The sequence below is a fragment of the Callorhinchus milii genome, unplaced genomic scaffold, assembly GCF_018977255.1.
Source record: "Callorhinchus milii isolate IMCB2004 unplaced genomic scaffold, IMCB_Cmil_1.0 Scaffold1, whole genome shotgun sequence".
In the NCBI taxonomy this organism is placed as follows: Eukaryota; Metazoa; Chordata; class Chondrichthyes; order Chimaeriformes; family Callorhinchidae; genus Callorhinchus; species Callorhinchus milii.
Genome location: NW_024704742.1, coordinates 51,322,422 through 51,349,155, shown reverse-complemented (window position 1 = coordinate 51,349,155; position 26,734 = coordinate 51,322,422). Strand labels below are relative to the sequence as shown.

The window sequence follows — 26,734 nt, the reverse complement described above, 5'->3', positions numbered from 1 at the left end:
GTTTTAAGGACCCATTGACCTCATGTTCTTTTTTCCATTAGATACTTTATTGTCTCCCAATAGGTATTTGTGTAATAATACTGTGACTAACAATGTTTGTAGTTACTGACAAAACCACTAGCAGCTCATTTCCTCTCACACAGGGTTGGTGTGGTGGCCACCATGCTCACAGTGACGAAATAAAGAAGATCATAATAGAATGCAAGAGAGAGAGCTTTTGGTACAGGGGTGAGTATTGCTTAGCCTCTGGACTTATTGTGGTTACATTCATATACAGCACCTCACCTTATTCACTGTAAATCTAAGCTACAGTGTTCTGGTGAATAGCCAATTTACTGGTATGTCGTTAGCCTGTAATTGCTGTGTGATAACAGAGAGAAATGTAACAAGACTTGGACTTTGAATATCCCATGACATTTTTCGAAAAGAGAAGGAAGTTCTTCCAGTGTCCTTACCAACAACTAACCCCCCCCCCCCAATCACCGTCTCCAAGAGTTTTGATGTCAATATTAGATTGTGGAATAAGCAGTTTAATGATATTCAATAGTTAAGTTACAATCTCATTCTTATCTGACACAATCAGATCAGACTCAAAAGTGGGAGTACACTCAGACAGGGTTGTGTGATTTGATGATCTGTTCCTGACAGGTGTCTCTTGATCATCAAATCACACCTTGGAATTGTCCAATTGTCAGTAGATGTAGCAATATTGGTAATGACTACAAATTATGCCACTATTTTGCTACAGACACTTCCTACTTTCAAATAGAGATAAGGAGAACAGTGAAAACCACGTTTTTAAGCGCTCCCGAGACACGACCCTGCGTGAACAGTATTATAAATGCAAGTTGTTTTAAGGGAACATGATGGGCCTATTTTGCCCTTGTATTGAGGTGTCCACCTGAGTTAGTTGTCAATTCGGCCAAAATGTTAAAACATTTAAAGATTTGCAGTATTCAGGGACTTCTAATATAATAATGTCTCCCCTCCTCCTCACACACAACACTTTTGACAATACCATTCCACTGTCTCCTCCCTCCCCATCACATCAAATGCTGAATCAATCAAAATGTTTAAAAGGGGAGATCCATAGATATTTGGGAAGTAAAGGTATTAAGGGATGAGGTACAAAGGCAGAGAAATGGGACTGAAAGATGAAAAACTGCTATCGTCTAATAACCTGATATGTTCCTAAATAACTGCGCAATTGGCTGTCGTGTTAAACTTTTGCCACAAAATACAGAGTGAATCCACTTTACAATATATTCTGTGAAGTGCTTTGAGACGTCTCAACGATATGATAAGGCGTTGTATCAAATGCAAGGATTATTATTATCAAACTGGGAAACAAAGAAAGCAATTAAAAAATATGAACCTAGTAGTTAAAATGTTTTACTTTAATACAACAACAACAACAAGACGTCTTTCACGTCGGGAGGACGTCCCAAGGCGCTGCACAGTTGGGTCAGGACCCGAGCATTGGGGAAATGGTCAGGGTGAGGGGAGGGAAGGGAGGGAGCGAGGAGGGGGTAGAGAGGCGAGAGGGGAGCTGAAGGCTCGGTCAAAGAGAAAGGTCTTGAGACCGGCCTTGAAGGAGGAGAGGGAGGAGGCGGCGAAGGCACTGGTGGGATGGAGTTCCAGAGCCTCGGGGCTGAGAGGCTGAAGGCCCGGCCACCGATGGTAGGGCGGTTGGGGCGGGGGATGTGGAGCAGACCGGAGCCGGAGAAACGGAGGGTACGGGCGGGTAGGTAGGGGGATAGTAGGTTGGAGAGGTAGGAGGGAGCAAGGTCGTGAATGGCCTTGTAGGTGAGGATGAGGATCTTGAAATCAATCCTCTGGGGGATGGGGAGCCAGTGGAGGCGAGCGAGGGTGGGAGTGATGTGGTCGCGGTGTCTGGTGCGGGACAGTACACGAGCTGCAGAGTTCTGAATGACCTGCAGCTTGTGGAGGGGGGTGCCGGGAAGGCCGGCGAGGAGAGAGTTCCCATAGTCCAGCCTTGAGGGGATAAAGGCGTGGACCAGGGTTTCAGCAGCGTGAGGACCATTTCCCCACCCATATTACCACTATAATATGGGTGGGGAGAAGAAGATTCAATTCAATGAAATTTCCTGTGAAGACTTAATAAAAAGAAACTTACTTTTGATATTTTTGCAGCTGTGCCATTGTCTCTTGGAAGCATGCTACTCACTCAAGGACTCCTATACAAAGGTAACATAATGATTCGGTAGCAATTAATATAATATAACGATTCTAGAAATAACGATCCATTGGAGGAAGCACATAACTGTTACAGTTTTCAAAGTGTGTGTAATGACAAGAACGAAGGTTTAAAATCCGTAGATGATACCAAACTAGGGCATGTGGTGAATAATAAATGAAATCTCGTAATAGTGAGGATTTACTGGTATGTAGCTAGCCTGTAAATGCTGTGTGATGACAGAGAGGAAGTGAGGCAGAGGCAGGAAGACATAAATAGCATCACAAGTGGACCACAACATAGAATGCAAATTGAATCCTTGACTCTATGTCCAAAGGAATAAAGTGCAAAAGTAGTGAAATAAAGTTATAATTATCTAAAAGCTTGGTTGGACCAAATTTGGAGGAATGTGCAAAGTTCTGGTCGCAATATTAAAAGAGGGTCTCTATCCCCCAGATAAAATTGAGCTTTCAATCTACCAGACTTTGTTGCTCTGCACGAATTGGCAACTGTTTTCACTTAAAAATATACAGTCAATACACTTTAATGTAAATCTAGTGAAGTGCTTTGAGACATTTCAATAATGTGATAATACAATTATTATTATCTTGTGAACTTCTAGGGCAAAACTCTGGTATTTAAATGGATTGTAATGCATTGATTATTTTATTCATTTTAATCATTAGGAAAACAAGCCTCAAAACTCGAGCCATAATCTCACTGTCTCCACCCTGTCCCCAAAAAAGAGGTCAATCCTAAAATCCAATATGATATTGCAAATTCCTGCTCATGGCTGAAAAGCAAATTGGTAGGAATGTAAATGCTGCCCTCATGTGGCAATAATTATCTAATCTTAGTTATCTAATTTAAGTGGAACATTTTTCTTGTATCGTGGATTGGACAGGGAATAGAGTATTGTACAGAGCCAGTTTGGAACAACACATAAGTATTCCGTGAAGCTCTTTGAGACAGCTAGAAGACATGATAAGGCGTTATACCAAATGCAAGGATTATTATTATTATTGTAAGTAAGTCTATGTTGTGGCACACGTGCAGACAAAGCACATCTCAAGTGTACTTTAAATGTGTGTCATTTCCCCAAGGAAGCAGAATATTGGGGAAATGGGTGTTATAAAGTAGCCCTTTACATTTACATTTTCATTGGTTTCTACCTTATATTGTATAATTGAATGAATTCAGTAATATTTTGGAATGAATTCTACAACAATTTAATAATATTGAAACACCAGTATTCTCCTGATTATATATTGATTTAAGATTTGGTAAAAATTAGGAAAACCGACTTGTCTGCAAGTCTCAAGTATGACTTCAAAGAGCAGAGCACACGCTTAACAAATTTAAGGCTAATTTAGTCCATCGGCCTTCCCAACTCTTCCCTCCACAAGCTGCAGACCATCCAGAATTCTGCAGCTTGTGTCCTCTCCCGCACCAGGCTGTGAGAGCCTGTCACCCCCACCCTCGCTAACCTGTACTGGCTCCCCATTCCCCAGAAGATTGAGTTCAGGATCCACGTCCTTTTAAATCCCTCCATGGTTTGGCCCCACACCCCCTCTGCCATCTTTTAAAATGTTAACAACCCGCTCGCTCCCTATGTTCGGCACTAGCCTATTTTACATCCCCGCCGTGCCTACCCCACCATCGGCATTCAGATTTTGAGCCTTTCTGCCCCCACTCCCTGGAACTCCCTCCACCTCACCCTCTTCCCTTCTTCAAGGTCTGTCTCAAGACCTTCCTCTTTGACTGCCTTCAGTCATCCTTTCCTCCATCACCTCCTTGGGCCCAACTCCCAGCTTGTGTGGGCGTTCACCACTGTCCAGCGCCTTGGCACATCCTCCCAACATGAAAGGCTTTATATAAAGGCAATTTGTTGTTGTTGTTAAGATCTAAAGAGATCGCTGTAGACAATTAGCTTGCTATATTAAATTGGAATAATTTCTTGTATTTCCTTTATAGGAATTCTTTCCCCCTCAAAACGGTTTGGATCTATTCCGAAAGTTGCACGTAAGTCAATGATCTTTTTATGTTTAGATTAAAATGTATCATTTGCAATAATATTGTACAGTAAACAATACCAGGCACACCAGGCATGCTGCACATTTTCTATCACTTTAAAGCAGTTTCTTCCTTTTAGCAATGCAAGAATGCAAGAAAGTTTTTCATGGTCATAGCTTTAATTTCTTGAAAGACTTGTGGAAACAACAACTTGCATTATATAGCGCTCTTCACGCGGTTAACATCACAGACTGCTTAACTAACAGCGGTGTAGTTTGACCCCGAGCCAAAAAGCACGGGAGGTGACTAAAAGCACAGTCAAAGGTGATTTGAAGCTTGGCAGAGAGGGGGCAAGTGGGGGGGGATTGAGGTAGGGAGTTACAGAGATTTGCGCAAAGTGTCTTAAATATGTTTAAATCAACTCTGATATGTTAGAGTTCAGGATAGGCCGATGTAATGGAAAAGGGAGTTTCTTCCGATGTCTTAGCCAACAATAGGATCCAGATAAGATCAGCCAGTCACTTTATTGCTGTGAGTGGGACATTGCTGTGTTTAGATCGCCTGCAAATACACAATCACCATACTTAACAGTAATTAATAATAAATAATCCTTGCTTTTCGGCCTCCCCAACTCTTCCCTTCATAGACTGCAGATCACCTAGAACTCTGCAGCACTTGTCCTCTCCTGCACCAGGCTCCGCGACCCTATCACCCCCATCCTCACCCGACTCCACTGACTTCCCATCACACAGAGGATACAGTTCAAGATCTTGGTCCTCACCTTCAAAGCCCTCCATGGCCTTGCTCCCCGCTACCTCTGTGACCTCCTAACCCCTTACCAACCTGCCACCTCTCTCTTCTTCGACTGTACCTTTGATCACCCTCCTTCACCCCCTACCCTCCACCCTCCCCGACTTCAACCCCCAACTTGGGTCCAAAACACTGATTGTCCAGCACCTTGGGACGTCCTCCCGACGTGGAAGGCGCTATACTATACAAAAGTAATTTTGTTGTTGAAGCACTTTGAGATATTTTGATGTAATACTGCGCTATGTCAAATGCAAGAATTATTTTTTGTTTAAAAAGTAAGCCTGAAGTTAAGAATGTTCCAGAATTCTGCAAGGTTACATTTAAAACTTTGATCTTAAGGCTAAGACCAGAAGATCTCTGAGCTCTGGTGTTTGGCATTATGAAATGCGTATGACACCATCTCAAAGTTCCCTTCCGGTTGTGTTATAATTTATAACCAACCCAGGTTGCAAACCAACTCTCTGAACTTTAAAATTAACCTTAAAGAGACCTTTAAATCTCCAATGTTTCTAATGTCCCATCAGTCCTTTTCTGATATGAAACATTTCACTGGCAGCTGGAGGCTGGTGAGAGCTCAATGCATGTGTTGAAGCACATGAGTGGATAACCTAGTTTCTGTCTCCCCTCCCACCCCGCCCCAAACTGACCAGATTCCACTGCAAATAATAGTGTGGGGGAATATTTCAGTGCTGTCCATTCCAAATCCTGCAATATAACTAAAGCATTAAACAGGGAAAGCAGTCATTGTTGTAATTTGTGCCCGCACCAGGTTCCATGACCCCATCACCCCCCACCCTTGCCCGGCACCACGGGCTTCCCATCTCTCAGGAAAGAATTCAAAATCTTTGTCCTCGCCTTCAAAACCCTCCATGGCCTTGCTCCTCCCTGCCTCGCTCACTCCATACCGAACTGTCCGCTCCCTCTGCTCAGTGGGCTCTGACCATGTCCACCGACCTGCCTGACGAACATCGGCAATCAGGACTTCAGCCTTTCAGCCCACCCCCACCTCTTGGAACTCCATCCCACAGTCTTTTCACTTTGCCCCCCCACGTGCCTCTTTCAGGGGCAGTCTCAAAACCCTCCTCTTTGACCGCGCCTTTGGTCACCCTCCCATCTCTACCTTCCCTGCCTTCCAACCCTCCTAATCCCAACACCCTGCTTGAGTGCAAATCCTTAACTGTCCAGCGCCTTGTAGATGTCCTCCCAATGTGAAAGGCGCTTTACAAATTTACTTTATTGTTGTTGTGCTACTTCCACTTGTCTGATATGCAGATTACTACAACAACAACAAAATGACATTTATACAGCGCCTTTCACGTCGGGAGGACGTTCCAAAGCGCTGAACAGTCAGGTGTCGGGGTCCGAGCATGACGGAGGGGTGGTGTAGGGGTGAGGGAAGGCAGAGAGGTGGGAGGGAGACCAAAAGGCACGGTCGAAGAGAAGGGTCTTGAGACCGACCTTGAAGGAGGCAAGGGAGGAAGCGAGGCGAAGGAACCGTGGGATGGAGTTCCAGAGTGTGGGGGCAGAGAGGCTGAAAGCCCGGCTACCGATGGTAGGGCGGGTCGCGCGGGAGACATGGAGCAGCCCGGAGCCCGATGAAAGGAGGGAGGGAGTCAGCAGGTCAGAGAGGTAGGAGGGGGCAAGGCCATGGATGGCCTTAAGGATGAGGACGAGGATCTTGAACTCGATCCTCTGAGGGATGGGGAGCCAGTGGAGTCAGGCGAGGGTGGGAGTGATGGGATCACGGAACCTAGTGGGTGAGAGTACACGAGCTGCAGGGCTTTGGATGATCTGCAGCTTGTGAAGGGAAGAATTGGGAAGGCCGATGAGGAGGGAGTTCCCATAATTGAGCCTTGATGTGACAAATGCGTGGGTGAGGGTTTCGGCAGCCTGAGGGGTGAGGCAGTGGCGGAATCTGGCAATGTTGCGGACGTGGTGGTAGGCAGTGCCAGTCATGGTGTGGATGTGGGGGAGAAAGGACAGTTCAGGATCAAACAAGATACCCAGGTTCCTGACTGGCTTAGTGAGGTTGAGTGTGTGGCCGTGGATGCTGATGCTGCCAGTGCCTCAGGTGCGGAGACGCTGGCGTGAGCCACACATCGTGTAGGTAAAACTCTGTACATTCAACATTGTTTGGTTAAAAATGTGTTTGGTGCCACATGTCACAGTTCAACCAAATGTTGCCACTATGGTTCTCTAGTTGCTGGAATTCTTGGTTTTGCGATTGGAAAGATCTCATATGTGGGAGCTTGTCGTAAGAAATTTCAAGGTGCAGGGTTTCACCCCTTTGGAGATGGATTTCCTCAAGGATTTCGAAACTTCCCATTCCAGTGAGTATTTACCATAGTACACTCAAATATTATGTATTATACACAAAATACACTCCTATACCACACCAACAGCAAACAAACCCAAAGCCTATTGGACCTTCATATGAATTGTGTTCTGTTTAAAATGCCTATGGTATTGTTTGCAGCTGGTAATGAACAAACTCCATTCAGCACCAAACGCTGCATTTCCTCATCGATATAGTTGAATGTCAAATGTTTACCATATTCAGCATTATTACTTTAGATTCCAATTTTGAATCTCTATTTTACTTTTTATTTCTGTTTTATAGTATATTCTGTGAAGAGCTTTGAAACATCTCAAAGATGTGATAAGGCGCTATATCAAATGCAAGAATTATTATATTATTCCCTTTTTAAAAAAAAATGAAATTTCCACTTTTCTTATGTTTTTATTGGTAAGTAAGTAGTTTGGGACATTTGTGTATGTGACCGCCATGAAGGTGGAAGGCAAACTAGATGAGTTATAGCATTTATTATGTTTTTATGTAGAGCTTGTCATGTTGGGAGGACGTCGCAAAGTGCTTTTTACGTTCCCCCAATCAAAATAATAGTTCTGTGGGTAAAAGCTCAGGTGTCAGTCTGTCAATTGATAACAATCTCACCTCTGAGTCAGAAGGCTACTGTGAACTCACACGGTCTAGTCTGAGACAGCAATGATGATTTGTCGGAGTTGCTATCCTTCAGATGAGACATTAAACTGATGTCCCCTCTCCTTGTTTATGTGGACATCAAAGATCCTATGGCACTATTTGAAAAGACCTACAATCCCTCAGATAAAATTGGTCATTTACTTCATATGTTTGTTGGACCTTATGAGTGTAAGGATTGTTATTATTATTAAATTGGTTGGTGCATTTGCCTACAACATAAATTAAATTTTACATTAAACGCTGTGAAATGCTTTGAAGCACTCTTCCAACGTGAAAAATGCTATATCAAACCAAAGATTATTATTTAATATAGTCGAAATTCCTTAATCTATTTGTCAACCTTTTCAGTGAGTTTCCAGTGGATTAAACCAACTTTTGAATATCCTTGACCAGAGATGTCTTACTCTGGTCAAAGAGAGCAGCCAATATTGTTTGTAAATAAAAAGGATCTTGGAGTACGTCCATCTTTGGGTTCTGAAGGAAGGATAAAGTTCATAAGTTGAAAAGTCTTAAGAATGTTCTAAACGAGCACTGATTCACGTTTAGTATGTTTGTGTTTTAAAATACACCAGCTTTCACTTTCACAATGATCTTTGTAGGCAACCCCCTCATGTATGTAAGGAATGTAAGGGTAGACATGGACACGGAGACCCTGCAGGTGTTCATCATTACAATAAATCCCACCAGCCATCTCCAGCTGAACCCAGGTGAGTGCTCCTTGCTCTTTGTGGTCATCTCAGCCTATCTGTCACTAAGATTTCTTCATCATGAATGTTCATCATATGGATAATTTCATGTTCAAGTTTTGATGTCTGGAATGGTTATCTTTCCAAGTCCAATGCTTGGATATCAAATTAGATGAACAAACAGTTTTTCGTAGACTGTGTATTGATAGATATAGTCCTGTATTAGCTTCCTCTTCACGTGCATTGGAGCTTTTTGTTTGTTGTCAGCTCAACAAATCAGATGTTAAATATTTTATTGTTAATGTATTATGAGCAAAATAATGTAAGAAATGGATCGTGCCAAAGATTTGAGGGTCCACAAACTCCTAATCGTCATGAACATTCACAATTTAGTTTGCTTTAAAATATGGCAAATTGTCAGATTCAGGTTCAACTGAGAATATTTTTAAATGCAGTGTGTTGGGTGAAAAATTATGCAATGAGAGTAAAATCTAATAAGGACGGATACCTCATAAATTTGACACTGCTGGTATGAAATTGTTTGTGAAAGATTGTACTGTGCAAGTTGCAGATTTCCTCAAACCTCGTCATTGAGCAACAAGTTCCACCTGTGATGGTTAGCTCTGAATTTGATGGTTTGCACAGAAATGGACAGTTCGAGGTGGTGACATGCTCGTGGAATGGGTTTTGCAGGTGGAAAGAGTGATTTGTATAGCTTCATCGGTAGTATTGAATTCTGATTGATACAGAATGATCAGGCACAACTTCACCAGCTTCTCTGTTGGTACCATAAACAGAGATGAGGATCAAGTGCAAATGAGTTGATCAGTCATTTTGTTGACGACTGATTGACATGGCAAATAATGGACTTTGGATAAAATAATTCTTGTCTGTTCAATTGCTCTGGATGGTTTTAAAATGAGCCCAAGTAAGAAAGATATGCTTCAATTTAAACCTAACATTGCTACGATAGTCTACCATTAAGCAGATAAACTTTACAGAACATCAAATTTGTCAATGATGACAAATAGGCTGCATTTCCTTGAAAACTTACAAAATCCCCAATTGTTTGCTCAACTTGGTATAGATATTATCCCTAAGCCATTATGTTTGTATCTGAAGAGAGCTACGTCTCCTTATATAGCAGAGACGGTGTACAAATTAAAATTTCTGAGTTATTTACTTAAGTATTCTCAGTGTTGGTAACAAATATTCATCTAACCACTATCCAATACTTCTTAGATCAACACTAAATCAATCAGTACTAGGCCTCGAAGGAGAAAACGAATATTGATCTGGTTTCTGAACTTTTCAATGATGCTAAATGATTCATTTCTTTTCCATAGTTCTAAAGATGTCTGAAGATTGAATATTCTTTATGTCTGCAACTGGCTGGAGAAATTCCGAAGAGTAAAAATGGATACTTTCAGTTTTAATTGACAAGATATTATAAACAGATCTACTGAGACATTTGTAATGCAGAATATTTCTAAATAAATACTGAGGTGTAATATGTGATTTTATTTCACCAGCAACTGAAATTATCGTTTTTACATCTACAAATTGCATTGATGTAACCTCCTTCACGGAGGGTAATGTCTTGGGAGTGCTTTACAATGACAGCGTTAGACATCGAACAAGAGAGAGGGGGAAGGAGGACAACAACAACAAAATTATATTTGTATAGCGCCTTTTATGTTGGGAGGATGTTCCAAGGCGCTGGACAATCAGTGTTTTGGACTCGAGCTGCGGGCTGGGGAGGTTGGAGGGCAGGGGGAGAAGGTTCATGACCGACAACATGGTCTAGGAGGAGGGTCTTGAAGGAGGCAAGTGAGGAGGCAGGGCAGAGGGACTGCGGGATGGAGTTCCAGAGGGTGGGGGCAGAGTGGCTGAAGGCACTCCCGCCAATGGTGGTGCGGGTAAGGGATGTGAAGCAGGCCCGCTGAATGGAGGGAGCTGGCAGGTTGGTAGAGGGTTAGAAGGTCGCAGAGGTAGCCATAGGTGCGTTCATGGAGGTAGAATTTGAGGAAGGCAAAAGACAGAAAGAGAGGGGCAAGACTGAATGGTAGAGGGAGGGAATTTCAAAGGTTAGAGGTGTAGGAATAATTATTATTATTATTATTAGGAACTGAAGGCTTGGCCACCAGTAGTGGCATGGAAATGGGGAAACTCGCAGCAAGACTGAGTTTGCTGAATGGAAAGGATGAGCGGAAGAGTGGGTTAGAAAATTAGAAACGAGGAGCTCCTTGTGAATGTGAAACAGTGAACGTATTTATAGGCGAGGGAGGATCTTGACATCGATCCACTGGGAGGCAGGGAACCAGTGGAGCTTGATGAGAACTGGGTGATGGGCTAGTGGAGTTTGGTGGGGGTGAGGGAGGTAAAGTTTTGGATAAGTTGTAGCTTATGGATTGTGGAGCTAGGGAACTAGTGAGAAGCGCATTAGAAAAGCAGAAGGTAACTGAGGTGAATAAGGGTTTGGGAGCAGTTGGTTTGAGACATTTGTGTACTTGTACGCCAACTGCGAGGAGATGCTGGATTTTCTCAAAACCGAAATCAAAGGTATCTGCCCAGTTGCCTCTGCCCTTCCAACCACTACCCCATCTCCCCCTCACACTCCGGCCACTACCCATCCCTCCCTCCACACCTTTGAACCTGTTTTCCCCTTCTCTCCCATCACAACCATAACTCACATGAAACAGATCACCTGGTTCCCCCGACCCTGTCCTTACCTCCCAGCTCCACCTCCTTGCTCCCTACTTACAGACACCATAAACCTCTCCCTGTCCACTGGCACCATTCCCAACCCTCTAAAAACTGCTGTCATCACTCCTATCCTTAAATAACCCTCCCGGGACCCATCCCTGCTCTCAAACTGATGCCCCATCTCCAACCTCCCTTTCCAAGGTCCGGGAACAAGTCGTTGCTTCCCAGCTTCACTCATTCCTCACCCACCACTGCCTTCATGAACCCCTCCAATTGGGTTTCCATGCCGCCCATAGGACAGAAACGGCCCTGGTCAAAGTGACAAATGCGATTTTGTTCCATCTCAACCAGGGCTCCTTTTGCCTCCTCATCCTCCTTGACCTCTCTATTGCCTTTGATACCGTTGACCACCCTGTCCTACTCCACCGCCTCTCCTCTTACCTTACCTCATGGTTCTGTCCTTGAATGGTTCAGATCCTACTTCTCACATTGCCTCCACTTCAGCTTCTCCACTAGCCCGCACGCCATCTCGTGCGGCGTTCCTCAGGGCTCTGTCCTTGGTCCCCTCCTTTTTAATATCTATATGCTCCCTCTTGGTGACATCATCCGCAGACATGGGGTGAATTTCCATATGTATGGGGATGTCACCCAACTGTATCTTTCTGCCTCCACCCTTGACTCTGACACCACTGCTGTCCTGACAGAACGTCAGTCAAACATCCTGGATGAGAGCTAACTTTCTACAGTTGTACGTCAACAAAACCGAAGCTCTCTTGATTGGCTCCCGTCAGCAACTCCACACTTCAGGCACTGACAGCATCATCATTCAAGGATGCACACTCCACCTTACTAAGCGAGTCGGGAACCTTGGCGTCCTGTTTGACCCTCAACTATCCTTTCTACCCCAAATCCGTGCTGTGTCCAACTCTGCCTTCCCCCACATCCGCAACATCTCCCGGCTCCGCCACTGTCTCACACCACAAGCCACTGAGACCCTCACACACAAGCATTCATAACATCCAGGCTCAACTACGCAAACTCCCTGCTTGTCTGCCTCCCCAACTCCTCCTTCCATAGGCTGCAGATCATCCAACATTAACAACAACTCTGCAGCTTGTGTCCTCTCCCGCACCATGCTCTGTGACCCCATCACCCCCATCCTCGCCCGACTCCACTGGCTTCCCATCATACAGAAGATACAGTTCAATATCCTGGTCCTCAACTTCAAAGCCCACCATGGCCTTTGTCCGCCCTATCTCAATGACCATCTAAGCCCCTAGCAATCTGCCGTCTCCCTCCGCTCAGTGGGCTTTGGCCTGCTTTACATTCCCCACCTCACCCGCCCAACCATTGGCGGGCAGGCCTTCTGCAACTCTGCCCCCACCCTCTGGAACTCCATCCCCCAGTCCCTCCGCCTCACTCCCTCGCCTCCTTAAAAGACCAGTCTCAAGACTCTCCTCTTCAACCGTGCGTTCGGTCACCCTTCTTCCTCCCCTGATCTCCACCCTACCCGCTCAAGTCTGAAACACTGATGGTCCAGCGCCCTGGGACGTCCTCCTGACATCAACAACAATCACAAGATTACATTTGTATAGGGCCTTTCACGTCAGGAGGACGTCCCAAGGCGATAGACTGTGTACAGCATTTCAGACCCGAGCTGGGGTGGGGGGGGGGGGGGGGAATGGAGAGGGTGAGGTGTAGTGATTGGGGGATGGAATTCCAGAGGTTGGGGGCAGAGTAGCTGAAGGCTCTCCCACTAATGGTGGGTCGAGGAACATGGAGCAGGCCAGAGCCGGCTGAGCAGAGGGAACGGGCGGGTTGGTAAGGGGTTAGGAGGTCGCAGAGGTAGGGTGGGGCGAGGCCATGGAGGGCTTTGTAGGTGAGGACCAGGATCTTAAACTGGATCCTCTGAAGGATAGGGAGCCAATGGAGTCGGGCGAGAATGGGGGAGATGGGGTCACTGAGTTTGATGTGGGAGAGGACACGGGATGTAGAGTTCTGGATTATCTGCAGCCTGTGGAGGGAGGAGTTGGGAAGGCCAACAAGCAGGGCGTTTGTATAATCGAACCTGGAGGTGATGAAGGCATGAAGAAGTTTCAGCGGCCTGAGGGATGAGGTCGTGGCGGAGTCGAGCGATGTGACGGAGGTGAGGGGAGACAGAGCAGGTCATGGCTTGAATGTGGGGAAGAAGACAGTTGAGGGTCGAACAAGACACCTAGATTCCTGACTGGTTTGGTGAGTTGTAGTGTGCAACCATGGAGGTTGATGCTGCCAGAGCCTGAGGTGCTGAGGCGCTGGCTTGAGCCAATCAGGAGGGCCTCAGTCTTATTCACATTCAACTGTAAGAAATTTGCCCTCATCCAGGATTTGATGTTCAACAGGCAGTCGGTCAGGACAGCAGTGGTCCTGGAGTTGAGGACGGAGACAGAAAGATAGAGTTGGGTGTCATCCACAAACATGTGGAAGTTGACTCCATGTCTGTGGATGATGTCACGAAGGGGGAGCATGTAGATATTAAAGAGGAGAGGGCCAAGGACAGAGCCAAGGCGCTATACAAATGTAATTGTTGTTTTTGTACTAAACCAGCACAATACATCGAACACAACTGTGTCTCATTTGCATAGTGGACACATTTTCTTGTACAGGATTCTGAACCATCATACTTGTATTACCAGAATATTAATCTTAACCAACAGAAGCTCCTAGGTAACACAAGAAACCAGTGCTACACAAGGGTTAGCTAGAAACCTGAATTTTCCTCCAATGGAGAGTTGCTGATCTTAACAAGGCCAAAAGAAGAGAAAAAAAGCTATTTGCCTATGGCGTAAGGGGAAGAGAATAACACAGAAAGAATCCTCTCTTGCCATTTTAAAATGGCTCAATTTGGTCTAATAATATTGACTGGGCACAAGTACATCTTCTTGGATGAGAGCATTGCATCCCAGATATACATGGAAACAAAACAAACGGACAGATTGAATGGGATAAAAGTACAATTTCTCCAATACACTCCATAGTAGCAGGGAGAAGTTGCAACCAGAATAATTTAACAAACTGAAGTGAGGCTAAATATTGCAGGGAGGCTTAAGGTTTTACACTAATTGTTCAATCCAACTGTCAAGAATACCAGGAAGCCTGTTGATGCCTTTCACTGTACCACTCAGGCAAGCAGAGATGGACTTGCAAGTGTTGGTCAGAAAGATTGTGATTGAAACCTTTTCTCATTTTAATTGGCAACAAGGCAATGAAACAAGATCCTTCTTTGGGAGCATAAATTATGAAACAGGAAAAAGAAATGGCATATAAAGTGCGTATTTGCAGACATGTTGGCCAATGACTGAAGAGAGATTAAAAATGGCCCATATTGGAATATTTAATTGAAAACAAAAACGTATGGTTTTCTTTTGTGCAAAAACAAAACCACCAGACCAAATAATTACCTTCATCCTTTCAAGAGAGTCTAGCATTACCATTTGGGCCACAGCAAACAAAAACAACTGCCGGAGATCAAGACTACAAATAATTCATAATTCTTACATGATATAGTGCCTTTCACATCAGGGGAATGTCTCAAAACACTTCACAGGATATAATGGAAAGTGTGTTGACTGTATTTTGTGCCTCTCTGCACACCAGACAATTCTTTCTAACAGTTGTCATGCCATACTTTAATATCCTCATTAGCTGCGGTGAAAGGGCAAGTGATACTCACAGGTATTTGGATGCACCGGGCATATTTGAGCCTCGTTTTGCAGCACAGTGGAAGGATCCACAATGGGATAACTTGCGACATACAAACCACCTTGATTTTCTAGAGGTCCAAGTTCAATGCCTCACACCAAATTTACTTGTCTTAACCTTCTCAATCCAGGTTGTCATGCAACAGGTCTTGGCAAAGAGATCCACCCATTACACAATCAGCTCTGCTGCTGAACGACAGATCGCTTTAGACCAGTGGTGGCCAACCCATGGCTATGAAGAAGTGGCCCCCAAACATTCCCACTAGTTAGTGTTCAATTGATCAATGCATCTCCATATTTATCTTAATTTAATTTTCTTGAAGAAATAATCAATCAAGAAAATATATTTTGTAAGCCAACCATAAAGGTTGACCACCACTGCTTTATATCAAAGCCCAGTGCAAAGCAATACTTAACTTACTTAACCACTACATCCCACTGAATACCACCCCTCCACCACTTTTCCCATTGAATGGTTTTCAGGATTTTGAGTCTCATGCCCGAAGTGCTTAAATAAATCTACTACACCACCATATTGTCTGCAAATCTATTTCAAAATTCAGCATATTTCACATATATTCACTTTTTAAATCTGAAAAATTTGTGTTTTTTTTACATTGTAAAAATACAAACTTTGTTTCAATTCTTGATAAAGCACACTGGGAAAAAAAACATAAGAACAAATATCTTTAATTCATTTACAGTCAACTTGATACTTGAACTAAGAAAAATAGCTGAATTATATGAATACTGTAATCACATGGCACTGTTACAAGAATCACACTGTACACAGTCCATCACTTTGGTTGAATCTGTTTAATTTAAAAGGCAAATCTGATCAGTGGGTACAGCAGTGAGGCATCTCACTACTGGAAATAAATCAATCGTTCGTTCTGAGGATGTCCCTTTAATATTTGAAGTTAAAGTAATATTTTGTTCTGAATGCCTTCATTGTTGAAAATTGCCATGTTTAAAGTGAATGCAGAACATTAAATATTTTTGAACTTTAACTCAATTCTGAAGCGAAGGATTAGATAAATCTTTTGAATAAAGCAATAAAACATTGGCATGACCAAGTTGTAAATAGTTGATCAATGCACCATTGTAATAGTTCAAAAGGATTCCATCATTCAAGTCAACGTAATACCCTTGTGACCAATCAGTTTGGGATCAAATTGAACAAAGTTTTTAAAAACACACAATTTCAGGTATCCATATTTCCAAGAAGTGGGTGGATTATTCCCACAATCTGAAGACTTTACCCATGAACGTCGTGCACAGTGTTTCTTTAGTCTTCCCAGGCATCACCATACTGATTGGTTTTTACTGGAAAAAGAAACAGGAGCACAATAGGATTATCATTACAAGAATACAAGAACCTAACGGTTATATTTATGGCACAATGAGTTTACATTTTAATACATTTTCTACACATACTGTAGCCTTTACATGAAACCAACAGGTGGATTCTCAAATGGAGGAAAAGGTTTTGAATCAAAATCAGGCAAATCTGTCGTTTGAGATCCTGGTTCTGCGTAATCACTGACCCAGCCAGTAATATCTGACTCAATTTGTTGAGTATGTATCACACATTAGAATTGCTGGATACAAGAATGACACACATTTAAAAATTACAAGGTTGCCCACAAATTTCACTATTTCCATGGGTGAGAAAGCTAATTTAGTGAAGTAGGCAGTTGCGAAGTTTAACATGGAGAGAATGTTATGGAAAGAAAATAAGTGGACATGATCCCTTCTGTAAGAAACACTTATTAATTACTTGCTTTCTCATCCCTAAAAAGAGGATAAAGAATCTTCAGAAGATCTACAGGGTCCACTATATCTAAAGGTATACCACCAATTTAGTTTATTATATCACCTAAGAATTGTTTGAACAATACATTTTAGATTAAACTCTGAACTTCGACAAAGTGTACTTTTTAGAGACCGACACTGAAGATGCAACTTTTCAGGGGGCTTAAAGAATGGGCCTACAAGGTTTTCTCCCACAAGTGCAGATTTATTTTAGCCAGTAATTTAGAACATATTTCACAATACTGTATTTTCATATTTTACCTTCCGTTTTGGGAGCTCTGGCTGAAGGTTTGTTGAAAGACTCTGCTTTCTGTGTCAGTGTAACCTCGTACATCTCTCTATTTTTGTTCCTTAATTCTTCGTATGTCATGTGTTTCTTTTCAGGCTGGAATTCTTCTGACACTTCATTAGGTTCTGCCATCAGAGAAAAATACATTTATGTTTGGAGCTATAGGAACAGTTTGTGGCTTTAAGAAAGGAAAATCATGCTTAACCAACCTTATTTAACTTTTTGTAAAAGATAAAATAGATAAGGGAAATGCAATGGATGTGAGGGATATGGACTCCCAGAAGTCTCTGATAAGATGCGACAAAAGGCAAAAATTCTAAGCATTTGGAGTCGTAGGAGAATAGATTAAGAGATAACTAGAAAATAGAAAAAGAGTGGGAGTAAAGAGCAGTTTCTCAGACTGTCAAGAAGTGGAAGTTTTGTTCAGCTAAGCATACAGTGGATAGAGATATACAATATGGTGTCAAAATGTATAATGCCCCTCCCATGCTAGCACAAAACATTATTGTTTTTGGTTAGTTTTGTGTATGATATGCAGAAACTGGCCGTAGTCCTTAAGAGTGTCCAAACTAAACAGCTGACTTCCACCCCTTTTTGTGGAGTCCTGTAGCTCAGTGGTTAGAGCACTCGCTTTGCAAGCGAGAGACCTGAGTTCAATTCCAGGCAGGTCAGGGCAAAACCTTGGGCAAGTTTCCTTACTCCACACAGAGCCTAATAATAATCCCTCCAAAACCAAAAACAATAATAAATTGGTCATTTTCAATCTACGACTGTTTGTGGGACATTGCTGTGCGCAATTGGCTGCCGCGTTCACCCACAAATATACAGTCAATTTACTTTACAGTGTGTTCTGTGAAGCGCTTTGGGACGTCCTCCCGACGTGAAAAGCGCTATATCAAATGCAAGATTATTATTATTATTACCTATACATGGAAATTTCCATTTGTCTGGAATGGAGTGTACTCTCTTTCCTCAGAGGGAATCACCCAGTTCACATAATCCCTAAACATGAAGTGCTAGTCTTTGCACATTTGAGCCAAGATTTGGAGATTCCAGAGTGTACATGGGGTGCTCCGCTAGAGTTTAATCAGTTACAATTAATAACAATAATCCTTGCATTTGATAGAGCACCTTATGTGGTTAAGACGTCTCAAAGCACTTCATATAATTCGACAAAAAAGCCTGGGAATGTGATAAGGGTGAAGTACTGAGGTTGGTATTGACAGTCCTTAAATCGCTCAGCTATCCAAACAAATGAATTTAGGAAATTAATTTCAGAATAAAAACAACTGAATTTCATGAACAGCAAAATACAACCAATATATTCCAATACAACAATGGCTTTTTCTATGTGAGGTTTATAAAATGGAGTTATGAAAAAGTCATTGAAACAGCTGCTACAAAATTCCAAAAGTTAATTGTTGTTCAAGAACGTGGTCAATGTTATTTTCATGACAAACAAAAGCATTAGCTTCTGTAAAGCAACTGTGCAAAATATTGGACTGCATTAAAGCAACCTGAATATTTCTGTGGATTCCATTCAGTAGATTCATGTAGATTCTCCCCCTTCAATTAAATACATTTTGCGATTTTGTCCTCCACTGAGTAGAATTACCCAATTGTTTCTAAAACACAACACATACCTTCTAAAGTGCTGTCAGCCCCCGTTGGAGCTGACTCACTGAGTGAAGAACTGAATGGTACTTCATTATAGTTAGACAGAGAGCGATCAGCATAACTGTAATCATCGGAGTAGGAGGATGGCCTGTCAAACTGTGAAGAGGAGATTGCTGGTTGTTTTACAGGGCTGTCAGTAAATCCGGATTTCACATTTGAAAAACTGCAAGTGAAATAAACATTTATTACCTGCAGGTAAAAGCTGAAAACAATGAGGGAATGTTTTAAGGCTCTGGGACACTATCCCGAATAAAGGCGCTATATAAATGTGAATTATTGTTGTTGGCAGAATATTAGGGCATGAGGAAGAAGAGCCAATGATGACCTGCAAGTGTTTACAGCAGGAAAGTACCATCTTATTTGATGTTAATATTCTAACAATTTTAGAAGGCTAATATTTACCCTTTAAAAACACATTTTAAACACTTCTAGTTTATACTTGGGAGCAATTATAATAATAATCCTTGCATTTGATATAACACCTTATCACATCTGCGAGACATCCCAAAGTGCTTTGACAGAATATACTGTAAAGTGAATTGACTGTATATTTTGTGGGCGAAACACGACAACCGATTTGCACCAGCAGTGTCCCACAAACAGTTGTGGTTTGAAGTGACCAATATTTTTTTGATGCAATTATTACCCACGGAAAAGCGATCTGCCAATTGCCTAACAATGGGGTTCCTAATTACAGCTCGATAAACAGGGGCATGTGGAGTAAGGAAACTTGCCCAACATTTCTGCCAGGAATTGAACCTATGTCTCTCGCTTGCGAGTGCTATAACCACTGAGATACAGGACTCCGAATAAGCGTTTTTAAACTTTCCGTGAACTGTAAAAACAGAATTTGTTTTGCTACAACTGCAATATTCAAAGACACAAAAACACATTACAAAGGGAACATGAAACAGTGGCTACTGACTGTGATGGGTGGATTCTTCTTCCTGTCCGTATAGCTTCTGCTAATGGTGAATTTTCCAGTTTCATGAACTTTGCCTGACATATCTTCATGTAGGAAATCTTTCCTGCCAGATAACCACAAGCACCAGCAACTGAGAAAGAAATCCATCCAACAGTAATAAGTAACCATCCTTTCAAATATTCTCTATTCCATTTATTATGCACAGCAGATGTAGTTCGCTACTCTCATTTTCTCTCCAGCTATGAAAGATAATTCGTCTGCAAACCACTTTTGTATTGTGGCTGTTACTTTTTCCCCTTCCCTCATTCCAATTCAATAATCCAGTAGAAAATAAAATATTTGGAAAGGGTGGCAGGAACGTTTCTACACCAACCTCATTTAATTTATTTCTTAATCCACAATTTCCTATTATCCACAATCTCCTGTTTTCTGGAGAGAAGCTCAAATTCCTTAATTTTTCCTCATTACAGATTCCCAAGTTATCATCCTGGTTGCTCACCTATCAAGGACAATAATATCTTTCATAATATTAGGTGATCCAAGCTGCACACATTATTCCACATTCTTAGCAATTCCTGCATTCAGCAATAACATAACATATTCTCTTTCCATAAATGCAATTGAGTAGTTTATTTACATTTGGGAACATAGAGTGAATTAAAACCGCACCAATTTCACCCCCCACCTCCTTTGGGATGTTTGGGTGAAATACTTTTAATTGGTAATATTTATTTTACTACCTTCTGGTATTTGCTTGTATCTGGCTCTAACGCCACCTGGCTACATGCACACTGTCGATGTACTCTTCCATCTTTGGCAGACCTCCTGCTATTGCTTATTGGAGATATAAAGTAACTTTTAGATCACCAAATACTACACAATAAACTTTGAAGCAGACGTACAAATACACTTTCCTCAAAGAAAATATACTATTTTAGCATATTCAACCATTTCCAAATCTCTACTGTTCAAACTGACATGTCATATCTTGAAGCATCTTAATCCTGCAAAATCCATTTATTTGTTTAGCTCAGTTTTGTAGCAGACATTGACTCAGTTTAGTTTACATTTGTGCAGACTTTTTCCACTGATTCACTACCATGCAGGAGGGGAAAATAAAACCTAATTTCTAGCCTCACCTGAGACAATCAAACGCAACTATTATCATAGTGCTTTTTATGCCAGGAAGATGTCTCAAACCGCTTCACAGTATTTTCTGTAAAGTGATGATTTTGTAGGTAAACTAGTTCAATTTAAATGTGTATTCTTCAATTTTGTCTTCACTGTCCAAAATTACCTACATCATCTCAGGCTCTCACTATTTTGAACTGGAATCATATCCCCCTCAATTGTTGTATGCTGGAAACAAATTATATTTTATGAATTTTATACCCTCCTCAGTCAAATAATACATTTTCGTTTTAAAACCCTGTCAAACAAATCAGAGATTTACCAAAACAATACCATTGTGCTTTCATCTGTCAGTAGAAACTAGAGAAATTGTGCCTATTTTCATTGGAACAGAGAAAATATGATAGATGTCAGTAACTAGATAGTATCAATTTACGCTAGTTAGCAAGAGAGCAATAAGGAGTATTTTTGGTATAATGATCCTTGCATTTGATATAGCGCTTTTCATGTCTATAGAGTGGAACGTCCTTCCAGACGTGATGGTCAAAGTAGGATCCAATTAGCTTTCAAGAAGGAACTAGATATATCTATAGAGGAATAATCTGCAGGGTATGAGAAAAAGGAAGGTAAATGGGACTGAATAGTCTTTCAAAGAGCCACCAAATACATAGTAGCCCAAATTGCCTTCTTCGGTGCCGTAATTTTTTATGGTTCTAAATCTATTTTTTTTTAAGGTTACATAGCTCACCAGCCATATATACACACGGTTAAATTGTAATCTGGTAGTTTTGCTCTAGAAGTTACAGATGATGCACAACTTTTAATGTTTTTTGGATACAAAATAAATTATGGAAGATTCTTGTACTCAACTGTTGAATTAACAACCCTGAATAGCAGTACAGATGCATGCTGTTCAAATCACAGTTTCTGTGTTGCTTAAGTAAATAAATATTAATCTCACTTACACACAACTTTAGGTAAAGACCCAAATCTAGGTGAAGAAGAAAGTATTCCTAAAAGGGAAGGATAAAGAACATATTATGTAAAATAATCCTTGCATTTGATCTTATCACATCATCGAGATGCCTCAAATCACTTTACAGGAATTTCCTGTCAAGTATAATGACTATAGCTAATATTGATTCATTTGTCATGCGATAAATTTCAAATAAGTGTTTTTTGTTTTACATTACCTCTAGAGATCAACACTTGAGCTAGAAGCATGCTCATCCCAGAAAATGGCAGTGCTGTAAGGAACAACATGTGCTACAATTAAGAGGTAATTTGGTAAAATACAATTAAGAGGTAAATTTGGACTACCAAATAACAATTTCACTTTCCAAAATATTCAAGCATGCAGTATCTACATCTATATTATCTCAATATTAATAAAAAGACTAAGGGAACAATTTGTTAAAATATTCTGGATTTGGATTTGAGTCCTGATCAGACTGTTGAGTCTCAGAGTGAACACTTGCAATCATGTTAATAGACCCCAATACTAGTGATGCTAATGAACAGTAAAGGAAAACGTATCTGGATTAGTGTAGTGGACAGCCAGTAGTATGTTTTATAAGATGACAATCTGATCTTTTCATTTGCAAATGCATCACTGACCAGTACAAAATTGCATAACATTTTATTTATTGTCTAAGCGTGCAACAGTCAAAAAAGCGTCAGCCAAGATGGCCTCAGCCAGAGAAAGGTTTTGCAGAGATTCTACAAGCAGAGTGAGATGAGACACATAGGCACTGAGGGAAGAGAGTTCCAGAGGGGTGGCAGAAATGTAGCTCAGAGCAGGCCTGAGTTAGTTGATCGGATGGAGGGAGCAGGTGGGGAAGAGATCATGTACATCGGGTGGGACAAGGGCATCGAGGTACAGCATTTGGTCTCCCTCCCACCTCTCTGCCTTCCCTCACCCCTACACCACCCCTCCCCCATGATGGGGCCCCAACACCTGACTGTTCAGTCCTTTGGGACATCCTTTCGATGTGAAAGGTGCTCTATAAATGTAATTTTGTTGTTGTTGTAATATTGCATTGCTCTTAATGTATACATTAATTTCATTCATTACAACTAAAACAGCTATTAAATAACTTTCCGAAACAAATTTAACCATTACACCTAAATTTGTTGGCAGGAAATAAGAACATAAGAAATGCTAGACAAAAAAAGACCAAGGTCCATCTAGTTCACCTTCCACCTTCCTGGCGGTCGGTGCACATATGTCCCAAACTACCCATGTACTGAATCCCATAATGTTATTTCCTAAAAGAAAACTATCTAATCCATGTCTGAAAGAATCAACACATCCTGCTTAAACTGTCTCCCTAGTGAGCCTGTTCCACAGGTTCACTATTTGCTCACTGAAATAGTGTTTGCATAGATTTGTTCTGAATTTCAATCGCAGGCCGTGCCCTCTGATTTTACTATTCTGGACAAATTGAAGCAGCCTGTCATGATCTATATTGCCTAGCCGTTAGAGTCGTAAAGATAGCAATCATGTCACCTCTCAATCTTCTCTTTTCCAGGATGAACATGCCCAATTTATTCCTGAAAGTCCAGTCCCTCCATTCCCTCAATCATTTTGGTTGCCCTCCTCTGTATCTTCTCCATTTCTCCAATATCTTTTTTGTACTGCGACGACCAGAACTGTACAGAGTACTCTAAATATAGTCTCACCAATGATTTATACAGTAGCAGGATTAAGGATAGTAAATTTTTAGTAAATTAGTAATAAATTCTTACATCTATAATAGAAACTCTCTTCATTGCATTCTCTGAAGACCCTCTTTTCATCTTCCGTAGGAATGTACGAACCACTCATTGGATCCTGCAGCACAATAAAAAAAATCCTTCATTCATTCACTCAGGAGGAAAGAGAATACAATAACATTTAGTATATTACACAAGTGAGCAGTTATGATAATAAAAGAACTAAGATGAATGTGAGGCTCATAACACTTCTATATGTTATTTTCTAAAAGATTTCTTTAATTCACCTGCTTAGTTTACAAAATACAAATTGAACAAGTTACCCCCAGCTTTGCGCTTTCTCTCTTTCGCCAGCCACTCCAGCTTCACTCTCTCTTTGCTACTCTCTTCGCTTTGCTCTGTCTCTCTGCTGGAAGGTGTTACCTGGAGTCTGGGTTCGTGAACACACTTCGCCTGGAACCCACCTTGATTGGCCTGCAGAGAGGCAAACAGCTGCTGCTTAAACACCACGTCGCCAATTGGTGGAACCATTACTTAATAGGAAACAACATGTGCCTGAGCTGTGTACAGGAAGATGGTGGCAATGCTCTCATGATTTTCATGCTGAGATGTGTTGCCCACTGGCAAGCTTGCAGGAAGTTCCTGTTACCTACTGTAGACCTAGTGAGGGCTCAAACACCTGCTTGTTGAATGTCAAACGACCAACTAATGACTATCCTTCGGGGTGGGGGTAAGTGGGGTCTCCTTGGGGTTAAACTGGCTCCAAGGTGACATGTTTGGCAATGGAATACTGGAATCGAGCCCACCCTCTGTGGCAGTCTCAGTAATCAGGCCCCTGAGCCAGAGAGGGCAGCAGTATCCCAGGGCACTGCTGACAGCGCAGAGCACAGCTCATCAGCATGGAGGTACGGCATTTGAAGGTCAGACCAGCTCACCAGGGGCAGGGAGCCATCCGACTAAGCTCCTGTTAACCCTGCAAGCCCAAACCCTAACAGGTAGGGTAGTCCTAGCTGGGCAAGCAGTGGGAAAGCTTGTAAGACAGCAATGTCATCACCAAGCTTTGCGGTTTTAGCTGGATAGACTCTTATCGATACCACAACATACTCTGGGGCGCTCCTGCCAACCTGCATCCAATACTTTACGGAATAAGGTGGGCAGGATGTGTCCCTCCAGGGAGCGAGCGCGCATTCCATTCCCACAATCTATCTCTGGGATTTCCACGTGTAGGTGGACGGCATGGAAATCTCAGCTTGGTTTGGATACTCCTGAGCTTGGTGATGGGTTTCCGCATGTGGCAGACACCATAAAAAAAATTCTCTATGCTTCCCCTATCTCTGCTCTTTTTTCCCACTATTATAACAATAATAATCCTTGCATTTGATATAGTGCCTGATCGCGTGGTTGAGAGTCCCGAAGCGCTTCATAACTCACAATGTCCCACTGTGAGCGGAGTGAGTGTGATTTTATCGGGGGGCTTGTCGGCGACACGGGGAGAGAGAGAGAGAGAGAGAGAGGAAAAACTCTCTTTTCCAACAGTGCCATAGGATCTCGAATGTCCGTCTGAACAGACAGACAGGACCTTAACTTGACTTAGTGGAGTCCTGTAGCTCAGTGGTTAGAGCACTCGCCTCGCAAGCGAGAGACCCGGGTTCTGTTCCCGGCCGGGCGATACGTCGGGTGAGTTTCCTTGCTCCGCGCGCCTCTGCTTACACAGCAGGAAGTAGGAACCTGGGTGTTAGTCGATCGGCGGGTCACTTTTCTGGGGGGGGGGTGACAATTCCTTCCAAAAAACCAAATAATAATTTGGTCACTCGATCCGCGACTGTTTGTGGGACACCGCGGTGCGCAACTGGCTGCTGCGTTTCACCCGCAACATGTGCAGTCAATTCACGTTACGCCACGAGCACAGTCAGAAATCAACAGTATAACTTGACAGCGTATTCCGTGAGGGCGTCTCGGAGACGCGATGAGAGGCGCCATATCAAATGCAAAGGATTATTGTTGTTGTTGTTGTTGCGGTGGTTGTTGTGCTCCTCACAGCTCTGTCGCGGTCTCTCCCGCCTGCTCGGCTCTGCCTGCCTGGCTCGCCTCGCCCGCCTGGGCAGTGCCCCCTCCCCGGGCCTGGCAGTGCCCCCTCCCCGGGCCTGGCAGTGCCCCCTCCCCGGGCCTGGCAGTGCCCCCTCCCCGGGCCTGGCAGTGCCCCTCCCCGGGCCTGGCGGTGCCCCCTCCCCGGGCCTGGCGGTGCCCCCTCCCCGGCCTGGCAGTGCCCCCTCCCCGGGCCTGGCAGTGCCCCTCCCCGGGCCTGGCGGTGCCCCCTCCCCGGGCCTGGCAGTGCCCCCTCCCCGGGCCTGGCGGTGCCCCCTCCCCGGGCCTGGCGGTGCCCCCTCCCCGGGCCTGGCGGTGCCCCCTCCCCGGGCCTGGCGGTGCCCCCTCCCCGGGCCTGGCAGTACCTGTGGTGAGGGTGAGCCGCGCTCCGCGCCGCTCAAACCGTCGGACTCTGACTGCATCTCCGACCGTTACAGCGTAAAGCACGAGCCGCGACCTCGAGCTTCTCCTCCAACAGACTCCAGCTCGCGCCCCTCCCCGGAAGCAGTGGCTGCTGCGCCAGGCGCCTGACCTCGGAAGTGAAACCACCGCCGCCGCCCATGATCCTCACACCTCCCCCGTGTACCGGAAGACAGTCACGTGACAAGCACAGGAAGCGATGGCCATTCCAGCCTCCATGTACCGCGACAGGGTTCCCGCCTTCTCACCGCCAGGAAGCGCTCCTCACCCTTCCGGAAGTAGCTGCCGCGAGGCTATGACGTACATGATCGATGCCGCCGTTGGCCAATCGCCGGCCAGGGCTGCGAGCGGCGTGCCCTGGCGCGGTGACGTCAGCGGACCAATCAGGCGAGGCCGAGGGCGGGACTGGGAGCCACAGCGGTGAGCGATCCTGGAGAAAGCGAAACCCAAGAGAGAGACGGTGGTGAGGACCGCGATACAGAGGAGCGGAGCGAGGAGCCGAGCACCAGGGCCCAGACAGACCG

General features: G+C 43.4%; 2 protein-coding genes and 1 long non-coding RNA gene across 7 annotated transcripts in view; 2 read left to right on the top strand and 1 right to left on the bottom strand.

The window, feature by feature from the left end:
- Positions 1 to 10,230, top strand: part of ociad2 (OCIA domain containing 2) — a 34,372-nt gene extending 24,142 nt beyond the window's left edge. For all 4 annotated transcript variants that reach the window (XM_042341828.1, XM_007892735.2, XM_007892734.1 and 1 more), the window contains 6 exons: positions 144 to 228; positions 2,155 to 2,208; positions 4,172 to 4,219; positions 7,221 to 7,350; positions 8,621 to 8,728; positions 10,054 to 10,230. In XM_042341828.1, coding sequence (XP_042197762.1) covers positions 2,178 to 2,208; positions 4,172 to 4,219; positions 7,221 to 7,350; positions 8,621 to 8,728; positions 10,054 to 10,069 — 333 coding nt within the window. In that variant the 5' untranslated portion in view covers positions 144 to 228; positions 2,155 to 2,177 and the 3' untranslated portion in view covers positions 10,070 to 10,230. The remainder of the gene's footprint in view (positions 1 to 143; positions 229 to 2,154; positions 2,209 to 4,171; positions 4,220 to 7,220; positions 7,351 to 8,620; positions 8,729 to 10,053) is intronic.
- A 5,230-nt stretch (positions 10,231 to 15,460) lies between these two features.
- Positions 15,461 to 26,323, bottom strand: ociad1 (OCIA domain containing 1). Of its 2 annotated transcripts, none has more exons than XM_007892729.2 (8): positions 26,156 to 26,323; positions 23,739 to 23,823; positions 22,184 to 22,237; positions 21,956 to 22,003; positions 19,860 to 19,989; positions 18,901 to 19,097; positions 17,230 to 17,382; positions 15,461 to 16,479 (listed from the first exon to the last, which is right to left on the bottom strand). In XM_007892729.2, the coding sequence occupies exons 1-8, from the start codon at positions 26,210 to 26,212 to the stop codon at positions 16,442 to 16,444; spliced, it is 762 nt and encodes a 253-aa protein (XP_007890920.1). In that variant the 5' UTR covers positions 26,213 to 26,323; the 3' UTR covers positions 15,461 to 16,441. The 2 variants fall into 2 exon arrangements, with proteins under 2 accessions (XP_007890920.1, XP_007890921.1); XM_007892730.2 differs by lacking the exon at positions 26,156 to 26,323 and adding an exon at positions 24,029 to 24,209.
- Positions 16,511 to 23,930, top strand: LOC103178152. The gene is made up of 3 exons (XR_487803.2): positions 16,511 to 17,002; positions 22,190 to 22,269; positions 23,799 to 23,930. It is a non-coding gene; the product is annotated as an uncharacterized LOC103178152 (long non-coding RNA).
- Positions 26,324 to 26,734: the final 411 nt, after the last annotated feature.